The sequence below is a fragment of the Pseudophryne corroboree genome, chromosome 6 (genome assembly GCF_028390025.1).
Source record: "Pseudophryne corroboree isolate aPseCor3 chromosome 6, aPseCor3.hap2, whole genome shotgun sequence".
In the NCBI taxonomy this organism is placed as follows: domain Eukaryota; kingdom Metazoa; phylum Chordata; class Amphibia; order Anura; family Myobatrachidae; genus Pseudophryne; species Pseudophryne corroboree.
The window spans coordinates 331,643,968-331,657,008 of NC_086449.1; the positions used below are offsets into that span (position 1 = coordinate 331,643,968).

The 13,041-nt window shown below is 48.3% G+C and overlaps 1 protein-coding gene across 8 annotated transcripts in view; it reads right to left on the reverse strand.

Moving 5' to 3' along the window:
- Positions 1-12,833, reverse strand: part of FAM219B (family with sequence similarity 219 member B) — a 79,219-nt gene extending 66,386 nt beyond the window's left edge. Inside the window, exons 1-2 of one of the 8 annotated variants that reach the window (XM_063926390.1) lie at positions 12,614-12,833; positions 9,390-9,477 (exon numbers count right to left, since the gene is read on the reverse strand). In XM_063926390.1, coding sequence (XP_063782460.1) covers positions 9,390-9,475 — 86 coding nt within the window. In that variant the 5' untranslated portion in view covers positions 9,476-9,477; positions 12,614-12,833. Of the gene's footprint in view, positions 1-9,389; positions 9,481-11,564; positions 11,985-12,470; positions 12,577-12,613 lie in introns of those variants that run through there. The other 7 variants (XM_063926389.1, XM_063926386.1, XM_063926385.1 and 4 more) reach the window with 7 other exon arrangements.
- Between the last annotated feature and the right edge of the window lie 208 nt (positions 12,834-13,041).

The window sequence follows — 13,041 nt, forward strand, 5'->3', positions numbered from 1 at the left end:
TGGGTAAACACTAAGGTACAGTGTAATCCCTGGGTTATATAGCGCTGGGGTGTGTGCTGGCATACTCTCTCTCTCTGTCTCCCCAAAAGCCTTTGTGGGGTCCTGTCCTCCGTCAGAGCGTTCCCTGTATGTGTGCGGTGTGTCGGTACGCCTGTGTCGACATGTTTGATAAGGAAGGATACGTGGAGGCAGAACAAGTGCAAATAGATGTGGTGTCGCCCCCGACGGGGCAGACACCTGATTGGATCGATATGTGGAAGGTGTTAAATGATAATGTAAGCTCCTTACATAACAGATTGGATAAAGCTGTAGCCTTGGGACAGTCGGGGTCTCAACCCATGCCTGCTCCCATAGCGCAGAGGCCGTCAGGGTCTCAAAAGCGCCCAATATCCCAGTTAGTTGACACAGACGTCGACACGGAATCTGATTCCAGTGTCGATGACGATGATGCAAAGTTGCAGCCTAAAATGACTAAAGCCATCCGCTACATGACTGTGGCAATGAAGGATGTGTTACACATTTCTGAGGAAAATCCTGTCCCTGACAAGAGGATTTATATGTATGGGGAGAGAAAGCAAGAAGTGGCTTTTCCCCCCGTCACATGAATTGAATGAATTATGTGAAAAAGCGTGGGATTCCCCTGATAGGAAGGTAGTAATTTCCAAGAGATTGCTGATGGCGTATCCTTTCCCGCCAACAGACAGGTTACGCTGGGAATCCTCCCCCAGGGTAGACAAGGCGTTGACACGCTTATCTAAGAAGGTGGCCCTGCCGTCTCAGGATACGGCCGCCCTAAAGGATCCTGCGGCTAGAAAGCAGGAAGCTATCCTGAAGTCTGTTTACACACATTCGGGTACGCTGCGGAGGCCAGCATTTGCTTCGGCCTGGATGTGTAGTACGGTAGCAGCATGGACGGATACTCTGTCTGAGGAGTTAGATACCCTGGACAGGGACTCTGTTCTAATGACCCTGGCACATATCAAGGACGCGGTCCTATATATGCGGGATGCCCAGAGGGACATTTGCCTGCTGGGCTCTAGAGTAAACGCAATGTCCATTTCTGCCAGAAGGGTCTTATGGACTCGGCAATGGACAGGGGATACAGACTCTAAAAAACACATGCAGGTTTTACCTTATAAGGGTGAGGAATTGTTTGGGGACGGTCTCTCAGACCTAGTTTCCACAGCTACGGCTGGGAAGCCTTATGTCCCGCCACAGCCTAAGAAAGCACCATATTACCAAATGCAGTCCTTTCGTTCGCAAAAGAGCAAGAAAGTCAGAGGTGCATCCTTTCTTGCCAGAGGCAGGGGTAGAGGAAAGAGGCTGCACCACGCAGCTAGTTCCCAGGAACAAAAGTCCTCCCCGGCTTCCACTAAATCCACCGCATGACGCTGGGGCTCCACAGGTGGAGCCAGGAGCCCTGGGGGCGCGTCTGACATTTCAGCCACCAGTAGGTTCGCTCACGGGTGGATCCTTGGGCTATACAAGTTGCGTCTCAGGGATACAAACTGGAATTCGAGGTGACGCCCCCTCACCGTTACCTAAAATCGGCCTTGCCAGCTTCCCCCATGGAAAGAGAGGTAGTGCTGGCAGCAATTCACAAGTTATACCTCCAGCAGGTGGTTGTAAAGGTTCCTCTCCTTCACCAGGGAAGGGGTTACTATTCCACTATGTTTATAGTACCGAAACCGGACGGTTCGGTCAGACCCATCTTGAATTTAAAATCCCTGAACATTTATCTGAAGAAATTCAAGTTCAAAATGGAATCGCTCAGAGCGGTCATTGCAAGCCTATAAGAGGGGGATTTTATGGTGTCTCTGGACATCAAGGATGCTTACTTGCATGTCCCCATTTATCCACCTCATCAGGAGTACCTCAGATTTGTGGTACAGGACTGTCATTACCAATTCCAGACGTTGCCGTTTGGGCTCTCCACGGCACAGAGAATATTTACCAAGGTAAATGGCGGAAATGATAGTGCTCCTGAGAAAGCAAGGAGTCACAATTATCCCATACTTGGATGATCTCCTCATAAAGGCAAGGTCCAGAGAGCAGATGCTGATCAGCGTAGCACACTCTCAGGAAGTGTTGCAACAGCACGGCTGGATTCGGAATATCCCAAAATCGCAGCTGATTCCTACGACACGTCTGCCCTTTCTGGGCATGATTCTGGACACAGACCAGAAGAAGGTGTTTCTCCCGGCGGAGAAGGCTCAGGAGCTCGTGACTCTAGTCAGAGACCTCTTAAAACCGAAACAGGTGTCGGTGCATCACTGCACGCGAGTCCTGGGAAAGATGGTGGCATCATACAAAGCCATTCCCTTCGGCAGGTTCCATGCGAGGATCTTTCAGTGGGATCTGTTGGACAAGTGGTCCGGATCGCATCTTCAGGGCCAGGGTGTCTCTTCTGTGGTGGCTGCAGAGTGCTCACCTTCGAGGGCCGCAGGTTCGGCATACAGGACTGGGTCCTGGTGACCACGGATGCGAGCCTCCGAGGATGGGGGGGCAGTCACTCAGGGAAAAAACTTCCAAGGGTTGTGGTCAAGTCAGGAGGCTTGTCTGCACATAAATATCCTGGAACTAAGGGCCATATACAACGCCCTGAGTCAAGCGGAGCCTCTGCTTCGCAACCAACCGGTGCTGATTCAGTCAGACATCATCACCGCAGTGGCTCATGTAAACCGCCAGGGCGGCACAAGAAGCAGAGTGGTGATGGCGGAAGCCACCAGGATTCTTCGTTGGGCGGAGAATCACGTGCAAGCACTGTCAGCAGTGTTCATTCCGGGAGTGGACAACTGGGAAGCAGACTTCCTCAGCAGGCACGACCTCCACCCGGGAGAGTGGGGACTTAATCAAGAAGTCTTCACGCAGATTGCAAGTCGGTGGGAACTGCCACAGGTGGACATGATGGCTTCCCACATCCACAAAAAAGCTAAAAAGGTATTGCGCCAGGTCAAGGGACCCTCAGGCGATAGCTGTGGACGCACTGTTAACACCGTGGGTGTACCAGTCGGTCTATGTGTTTCCTCCTCTTCCTCGCATACCCAAGGTACTGAGAATCGTAAGGAAAAGAAGAGTGAAAACAATACTCATTGTTCCGGACTGGCCAAGAAGGACTTGGTACCCGGAACTGCAAGAAATGCTCATAGAGGAACCATGGCCTCTGCCTCTCAGACAGGACCTGTTGCAACAGGGGCCCTGTCTGTTCCAAGACTTACCGCGGCTGCGTTTGACGGCATGGCGGTTGAACGCCGAATCCTAGCAGAAAAGGGCATTCCGGATGAAGTTATTCCTACGCTGATAAAGGCTAGGAAGGACGTGACAGCAAAGCATTATCACCGTATATGGCGAAAATATGTTGCTTGGTGTGAGGCCAGGAAGGCCCCTACAGAGGAATTCCAGCTGGGTCGATTCCTGCACTTCCTACAGTCAGGTGTGACTATGGGCCTAAAATTAGGGTCCATAAAGGTCCAGATTTCGGCCCTATCCATCTTCTTTCAAAAAGAACTGGCTTCACTGCCTGAGGTTCAGACGTTTGTTAAGGGAGTGCTGCATATTCAGCCCCCTTTTGTGCCACCAGTGGCACCTTGGGATCTTAACGTGGTGTTGGATTTCCTGAAATCCCACTGGTTTGAGCCACTTAAGACCGTGGAACTAAAGTATCTCACGTGGTAAGTGGTCATGCTGTTGGCTTTAGCTTCAGCTAGGCGTGTGTCAGAATTGGCGGCTTTGTCATGTAAAAGCCCCTATCTGGTTTTCCATATGGACAGGGCAGAATTGCGGACTCGTCCGCAGTTTCTGCCAAAGGTGGTGTCATCTTTTCATTTGAACCAACCTATTGTGGTGCCTGCGGCTACTCGTGACTTGGAGGACTCCAAGTTGCTGGACGTAGTCCGGGCTTTGAAGATTTATGTGACCAGAACGGCTGGAGTCAGGTAGACTGACTCGCTGTTTATCCTGTATGCATCCAACAAGCTGGGTGCTTGTGCTTCAAAGCAAACTATTGCTCGCTGGATCTGTAACACGATTCAGCAGGCTCATTCTGCGGCGGGATTGCCGCAGCCGAAATCAGTGAAAGCCCATTCTACAAGGAAAGTGGGCTCTTCTTGGGCGGCTGCCCGAGGGGTCTCGGCATTACAGCTTTGCCGAGCTGCTACTTGGTCGGGTTCAAACACTTTTGCAAAATTCTACAGGTTTGATACCCTGGCTGAGGAGGACCTTGTGTTTGCCCATTCGGTGCTGCAGAGTCATCCGCACTCTCCCGTCCGTTTGGGAGCTTTGGTATAATCCCCATGGTCCTTACGGAGTCCCCAGCATCCACTAGGACGTTAGAGAAAATAAGAATTTACTCACCGGTAATTCTATTTCTCGTAGTCCGTAGTGGATGCTGGGCGCCCGTCCCAAGTGCGGACTTTCTGCAATACGTGTATATAGTTATTGCTTAACAAAGGGTTATGGTTATGTAGCATCGGTTGAGTGATGCTCAGTTGTTGTTCATACTGTTAACTGGGTAAGTTTATCACAAGTTGTACAGTGTGATTGGTGTGGCTGGTATGAGTCTTACCCTGGATTCCAAAAATCCTTTCCTTGTAATGTCAGCTCTTCCGGGCACAGTTTCCTTAACGGAGGTCTGGAGGAGAGGCATAGAGGGAGGAGCCAGTGCACACCAGATAGTACTGAATCTTTCTTTAGAGTGCCCAGTCTCCTGCGGAGCCCGTCTATTCCACATGGTCCTTACGGAGTCCCCAGCATCCACTACGGACTACGAGAAATAGAATTACCGGTGAGTAAATTCTTATTTTTTGCCTGGCCGGTCAGAAGACTCTGAACGCTTTCTATCTGACTAGCGGAGGACCAGCCGGGTTGCGCTTGCGAACATTCTCACGTATGTACATTCTCTGTAGCCATTATTCTGTTTAGATTTATCTTGTTAGCCTGTAGTGTATGATTTGTACTGTTTACTTTTGGAATTAATCCACTGTGGCCTTAGAACCCTGTGGTTGCAACTACAAATCAGTGTTGTATCTTCACTTTCCTGCAAGGGTTTTAGAGTGTATTTATCTGTATAAAGTGTATAAGTATTGATAAGGTGTACGCACTGCGGTTACTTTATACCGTCAGCGCTACTTAAGGTATAACATCGTTGCAGTACTTTGTTGCTAAGGGTTTAAGGTATAATCATATCATTGCATTGTATAATTAACAAGGTTTAAAGGTTATCAATTGTGTGTGCGCACGCTGTGTGTACTCTGTACACTCAGCGCGACGTGTGTACGCCAAGTACGTACCACGCGCGGGACTCTGTATGCAAATAGCGTACAAAGTGCGTAGCACGTGTATCCAGTCTAGCGGCCATAGCGGCTCCACGGTAATAGTGTATCTAGAGGTATAGCTTTTCGGTCTAAGATAATATCGACATTATCAACACACACACACACACACACACACACACAGGGGCGTCGGAACGGGGGGGCAGCTTGCCCCCCCCAAATATGACAGAGGCGCAGGAAGAGCCGGCGCTGATCGCTCAGCAAGGGTATACAAAGCAGGGAGGCGCTCTCCCCGCTTTGCTACCCTGCTGCTGCGTCTGTCAAACTGGATGACAGGTAGCGGCGGAGCTGGCAGCGTGTAGCGCCGGTCTCTCCCTCCCATCCACCTACCCACACAGCCCCGCCTAGTGTGCGGCCTCCCCTCAGCCCACACACAGCTACGCTGCTGCTGAGCCGTTTTGGGGGCGTGTCCTAATCGTGGGATGCGTGGCCACGCCCCCTTATGGAAAAAGTTGGGGAAATCTGCAGTGCCTGGTCCTTTACCGAGTCCCCAACCCTGGCTCAGCTCCTCAGCCAGGGTCAATTCGAGGGGGGGGGGGGGGGGATGGATTGTGGTCAGTGTGTACAGGCAGAGGCTGAGCAGTAACAGCAGCCCTCTCTGCAGCACAGCACACTGCAGCATGTGCTGTGCTGCCAACATGAGAGCTTATGCTGCCGCCCAGTAAGGAGGGAGTGCGGTGCACCAGGGCCCCCGGCAGGCCCCTCCATCAGGCCCGGGTAATTAGTACCCGCTCCCCCCCCCCCCCCCCCCCCCCCGTGTCACTGATGACATCCTACTGCTGCTGCTGGAGTAACGGAGCCTGCGAGAAACCGGAGGCAGAGAAGGGAGGAGGAGGAGCAGCGCCCGAGACGGGACCTTCTGCAGGTATTGGGGCCGCACTGTGGAGGGAGTGAGGGCTGTACCTGGCATAGGGGGTTATTCAGAGATGATAGCAGATTGCTGCATATGCAGCCAGATCTGCATTCATCCCTGCACATGCTGATGGCCGCCCAGCACAGGGCAAAGCTGCCGAGCATGTGTAAGGCTGCCTCCCGATGCATCCGCAATTAGATTGCGGACACATCTGATCTAAGGTTGTGTTGGCTGGCTGGCTGCGCTGTCAGCAGACATTTTTTTTTTCAGAACGTCTGTGTGTGACATTATGCAACCGCCCCAAAAATGGTCCCGGCCTGCCCCCGTTTTTCCGGCACCACCCTGCCTTAACCCCGCTGCGTTGTCACCTGTCAATCACATTGTGGTCACATCCATCGGAGAAGCGACCACAATGTGTATGGTCTCACGCCCACTGTGCATGCGCAGTTTGCTGCCACCGGCAAACTGCGCTGCAGGCCTCTATTGCGGCGGGGTCTGAATGACCCCCAAAATGTGTATAATGGGCTGTACCTGGCATAATGTGTATAATGGGCTCTACCTGGCATAACATGTATAGGGTGCTCTACTGTGGCGTAATGTGTATAAGAGGCTTTTACTCTGGCATAACTTGTATAAGCGGCTCTCCTGTGTGGCGGAACGTGTATAAGGGTTCTACTGTGCGGTGTAATGTGACTAACGGACACTACTGTACAGGGTAATGTGAATTGGTACTATTCTTTGGCCCTATATTTTTTTGGCGCGCCTTCGGTGCGCACTGTCACTGTTTTCAGCATGGCTGGTACCAAAGAAAACTTTCGCCCTGAGCTCCTCAAGGTCTAGAACTGGCCCTGTCATCGATTTTTAAACTATCTTTTTCTTTTCAAATGTAAGATGCCACCAATTCAATACAGAGGAGGTGGCGCTGAAAAACATACCTTTGCTCAGGGCACCATGGCACCTAGCTACACCTCTGATAAGGGGCACTACTGTGGGCATTGTGTATAAGGAATAGTACTGTGTGCCGAAACGTGTATAAGGGGCACTACTGTGTGACGTAATGTGAATAATGTGCACTATTTTGTGGCGTAATTTAATTCAGGGGCACTACGTTTGGGGTAATACGAATACGATTGTAATACTGTGTGGCATAATTTGAATTGTGGGTACCATTGTGGTCACGCCCCTTCCTTGTGTGAGCACACCCCTTTTTGGAGTGCGCGCTGTCCCATTTTTATGGATGGGAAGGTGCAAATTTATAATTTGCAGGGGGACGCCAAACACTCTAGCACCGGCCCTGCCTGTGGGCAGCATCTCCTTTAAAAACAGCCTGCCACCGCAGGGTGCTGTGTCCTCCTATCTTCGTTCATTGTGTCCTAGCCGCCGCTGGCTGTCTCTCCTTCACACAGTTGCATTACTGGGAGGAGGCGTGGCTATGGTCCCGGGATGTCCCAGCCTGGCCACACCTCCTCCCAGTAATGCATCTGTGAAGGAGAGACAGACAGCAGTGGCTAGGACACAATGAAGATAGGAGGACACAGCACCCTGCGGTAGCAGGCTGTTTTTAAAGGAGATGCCACCCGGGTGGATCTGCAGGTAAACGCTCATCCGCACCATTGGGGCGCCAAAATATATTTTTTTCTACGCCCCCCCCCCCCCCCCCCCCCAACCTAAAAACATTCCAGCGCCCCTGTACACACACACACACACACACATATACCCTACAAATAGCACCTGGTGACCCAGTAGCATGGACATGCAGTGTCTCCCCTGTCATTCTCCACAGTTTTGATATAAAAACCAATTAGAATACTACAAAAACAAGATATTTATAACTTAGACATTTCTGTTTATTGTAATCATTTTTATAGTTAAAGCTGGCCAGATCTGTGAAACTCCCTGGAATTGCAATGGAGACACAAGAGGTAAGGCAGTCAGTCTCATCTCTAAGGCTAGGGCCACACATAGCGGCCAAGTTCTGAACCATCAGGACTCTTCCTAGAGCTGGCCGGCCGTCTAAACTGAGCGATCAGGGAAGAAGGGTCCTAGTCAGGGTGGTGACCAAGAACCCTATGGTCACTCTGCCATAGCTACAGCATTCCTCTGTGGAGAGAGGAGAACTTCCAGAAGGACAACCATCTCTGCAGCAATCCACCAATCAGGCCTGTGTGGTAGAGTGGCCAGACCGAAGCCACTCCTTAGTAAAAAAAAACAAAAAAAAAAAAACACATGGCAGCCTGCCTGGAGTTTGCTAAAATGCACCTGAAGGACTCTCAGACCATGAGAAACAATATTCTCTGGTTTGATGAGACAAAGATTTAACTCTTTGGCGTGAATGCCAGGCGTCATATCTGGAGGAAACCAGGCACAGCTCATTACCAGGCAAATACCATCCCTACAGTGAAGCATGGTGGTGGTAGCATCATGCTGTGGGGATGTTTTTCAGCGGCAGGAACTGGGAGACGAGGAGGGAAAGATAAATGCAGCAATGAATCAGACACGTCTTGGATGAAAACCTGCTCCAGACCTCAGAGTGGGGAGACTGTTCATTTTTGAGCAGGACAATGACCCTAAGCACACAGCCAAGATAGCAAAGGAGTGGCTTCAGAACAACTCTGAATGTCCTTGAGTGGCCCAGCCAGAGCCCAGACTTGAATCCGATTGAACATCTCTGGAGAGATCTGAAAATGGCTGTGCACCGATGCTTCCCTTCAAACCTGATGGAGCTTGAGAGGTGCTGCAAAGAGGAATGGGCAAAACTGTCCAAAGATAGGTGTGCCAAGCTTGTGGCATCATATTCAAAAAGACTTGAAGCTGTAATTGCTGCCATAGGTGCATCAATAAAGTATTGAGCAAAGGCTGTGAATACTTATGTACATGCGATTTCTTGTTTTTGGGAATTTTGCCAATTTATTAAAAATAAACTTTTTTCACAATGTCATAATGGGATATTGTGTGTAGAATTGAGGGGGGGGGGGGGGGGGGGGAAATCATTTATTCCATTTTAGAATAAGGCTGTAACATAACAAAATGTGGAAAAAGTGAAGCACCGAATACTTTCCGGATGCGCTGTATTAATATACCTCCTACTTTTATCCAATAACTAGCTGAGCTGGCCGACACAATGACTTTACAGTATTGTTTGTTTTACTTAAACACGACAAGACTAAACAAACTGCCATCCCACCCTCCTCCATGTGAATACTTACGCAACTTGGCCTGTATTGTTGGACCCTTGCCCATCAGATAGGGTCCTTTCTTCTCCACACTGGATCCATTCGGCTCCATTGTCCATCTCTGCTGTATGGGTACAGAGTATTATTGCAATCACTCAGACATGTCATTACTTTACTTAACCTTTATACTAGGATGTTCTACTCATAAGAGGAACATATAGCAATCAGCTCTAACAGGGCCACAACGGAACAAGGTAATCCACTAAGAGCTATAACAATACAAAATAACTTTTGCCAACCTACAAGGGCAACAAATACAAGTTTGTCTGCATGCGCAAATTCACTGTCAATCGATATGTCACCAGCAACCCATCTCCACCCAATGATAAACAGCACAATGCCTCCAATGTAAGATGTAAAGATATTTCACACAAAACATACAAGATAAAACGAATGAGAGTTTATAACCTCTTCAGGGATGCTGACACGTGTGTATGTTTATTTAACGGTTATTATTAATTGCAAAACTTCTTGAAGTTTGAATGTATATTTATAACTAAATTGGTCAACATAGAAAACATTTTTTCTTAATGTAAAATTATATTTTCAATAAAATATTTTAAAAAATCTTTAATTATCTCTAAAATTAACAATTCATCCCTGAAGAGGATAAACGGCACAACTGCATTGTTCATCATGGAAACACCCTTTCACATTCCATAAGATAAACATATCAGATAGCTCGATTCTGTGGAGGAGTTTCCCCAATATGTCACTGCCTACTGAAAGAGCCTGCCTGGTATCTTTGATCGGGATCCGGTCTGAAGATCGACAGTGTCTAGGTCGACAATGTTTAGGTCGACCACTATAGGTCGACAGGGTTTCTAGGTCGACATGTGCTAGGTCGACAGGTCTAAAGGTCGACATGAGTTTTTCACATTTTTTTTGGGGGGGGGGGGGATTTTTTCATACTTAACGATCCACGTGGACTACGATTGGAACGGTAAAGTGTGCCGAGCGAAGCGGTAGCGGAGCGAAGGCACCATGCCCGAAGCATGGCGAGCCATGCGAGGGGACGCGGTGCACTAATTTGGGATCCCGGTCACTCTACGAAGAAAACAACACCAAAAAAACAAAAATCCTCATGTCGACCTTTAGACCTGTCGACCTAGCACATGTCGACCTTCCATCCATGTTGACCTATTGACTGTCGACCTATAGTGGTCGACCTAAACATTGTCGACCTAGACACTGTCGATAAAACGAACCACACCCCTTTGATCCTGGCTGATTGGTGACAGAGGCCAATAACTTTAGTCAGGTAGTAAACAAGCTTATATTACACTGCTCTTTCATCTGTGGTTTTCAATATTACTATATCAAAACAAGCAGTTTGTGGGTGAATTCTATATTGGCGTCAACGGAACAAATTCCCTCATAAATAAATAATTCCCAGTTGCGAGTGGAAGACATACATTCAGTACATATTTACAGGTATGACTGTCTCCATGTTATACCTGTAAGTAAAATGTAAGACGTTATAATGCTCATCTAATAATGCCTTAAATATCATAGCTATTTTCTTTTCATATAAAACTGTTTTGCGACCTTTAAAAAGAGGACAGGACAAGTCACAATAAACAAGAAAGCCATACTATATAGTTCTAAATTAACACTTTTGCACAGTCAAGAAAAACAAGTGCTTTATTATAGTAGCTGGGTATAGCAAAGTGCAAATAAGGTAACATAGGGGTCTATTTAGCAAGTAAAATTTCACTTAAGTCATAAGGAAATTAAATGTTCTGCACGATTTAAGTATCCAAGCTACTTTATGTAGGAACTGAGACTATCTTGCCCGTTAATGCCCAATTCCTACAACATCACTCAGTAGACAGAAAGTCATTGCTGTGTACGGGTGTAGTATGGTTTGCCGGCGGTCAGGGTCCCGGTGACCAGTATACCGGCGCTGGAATCCCGACCGCCGGCATACCGACAGCTGAGCGAGCGCAAATGAGCCCCTTGTGGGCACGGTGGCGCACGCTATCTATTCTCCCTCCAGGGGGGTCGTGGACCCCCCCCCCCTTCAAGAGGGAGAAAAGATGTCAGTATGCCGATATGGTGGTCGCCGGCAACCTGAAGACCACCCCTGTGTACAGTGCTTAATCTTTTCTGCTATTCAGGTAGCTGAAAAAGTCCTTAAAGGCTTACCTTATATAACGCCATCTGAGGATGACATTATGAGGAAAATCCGACAGACCGTTCTCATCCAATCAGTACCTGATACCGGTTGTTACTCTTCCCAATCTCCCACACTCGTTTGGTAATTAATTCATTAATTACAAAAAAACTGCTATATTATATTTATTTATTTTAAATATTTAGCAATACTGATATTGGGTTGAATATTTTCAGGCAATATCATTTTTTATTACCAAGATCTATATACACTTCCACACATAAGCCTTGCAGAGGCAGCAGCGCATTAACATGCTGTCCCTGCGAAAACCCTGCAGAATGTCTTGTTGGAGAGATAATTTTCAGGCGTCACAGAATCACTAGTGAAACAATTAGCTCCAGCTGTGGATCGCATAAAATGTATCAGTAATGGCTACACTTGTGCTTCTGCTGGGTGACCTGGGAAACGTGATCTGTATGGGACAGACTTTGAGAACCATTTATCGAAAGCAGTGGTTCGGAAACTCTGTCCTCAGGACCCCACATAATTCACGTTTTGCAGGTCACCCAGCAGGTGCACAAATGTACTCATTAATCACTGACATTTTAAAACATCCACAGGTGGAACTAGTGATTTCACTTGTGAATCTGTGAGGAGACCTGGAAAACATGAACTGTTTGGGATACTGAGGACAGAGTATGAGAACCTGTGATCTAAAAAAAAAAAAAAAAATATACCAAAAAGGTGTGAGCACCTCAGTCACATACAGTATAGAAGTTGTTATCGGCAAATTAAAGAGGAAGAAAAAAAATGGCCAAACAAAAAGGGACTAACCGGTATTACTAAATATATACGACCTAGACTCTGACTTGCATCAACACCCTCACTTAAGGGAACCGCAAACACAATATCCCACCACCTATTTCTGGAGATCCTACCCTGCTCGCTCAGCGTTACCCGCACACTCAGCCAGTGACACACTAGCAGCAGCACAACCAACTTTTGCCAGTCTTGTGCTCTGCACGGCATCCCGTAGCCATGTACGCGGCGTCCCTGCAGCGGTACGTAGGGCGTTTATTACCTGGGCGCTGTCCCTACCGGAGGTGCGGTGCCCGGCCCCAGGGTCACTCCGACTCGCAGGCTCCATCTGTCTCAGGCCGGTTACTAACGCCTCCCATATACAACTCTATGCAAGCCTTGGCCAAGGAGAAGAGCCAGTACTGGTCATGTGACCCATAGCTCAGCCCTAGGAAGGTGACAGCGGCAGCCATGATGGAAGCGGCTAAGGAGTCATGTGATCTTGTACGTGTGTACGCTCTATGTAGGCGAAAGCAGGCGGTGCTGTCACATACAGTACAGAATATAAATCGAGATGTGTGAGATGTGGCATACCTCCCAACATGACCCTCTCCAGGAAGGCCACAATGCTCTGCTTCTGGACTTTTCTCTTAATTTATGATTGCCAGCACCTGTGTTGAACAGGTTAATGGATAAGAAAGGTGTTTCACT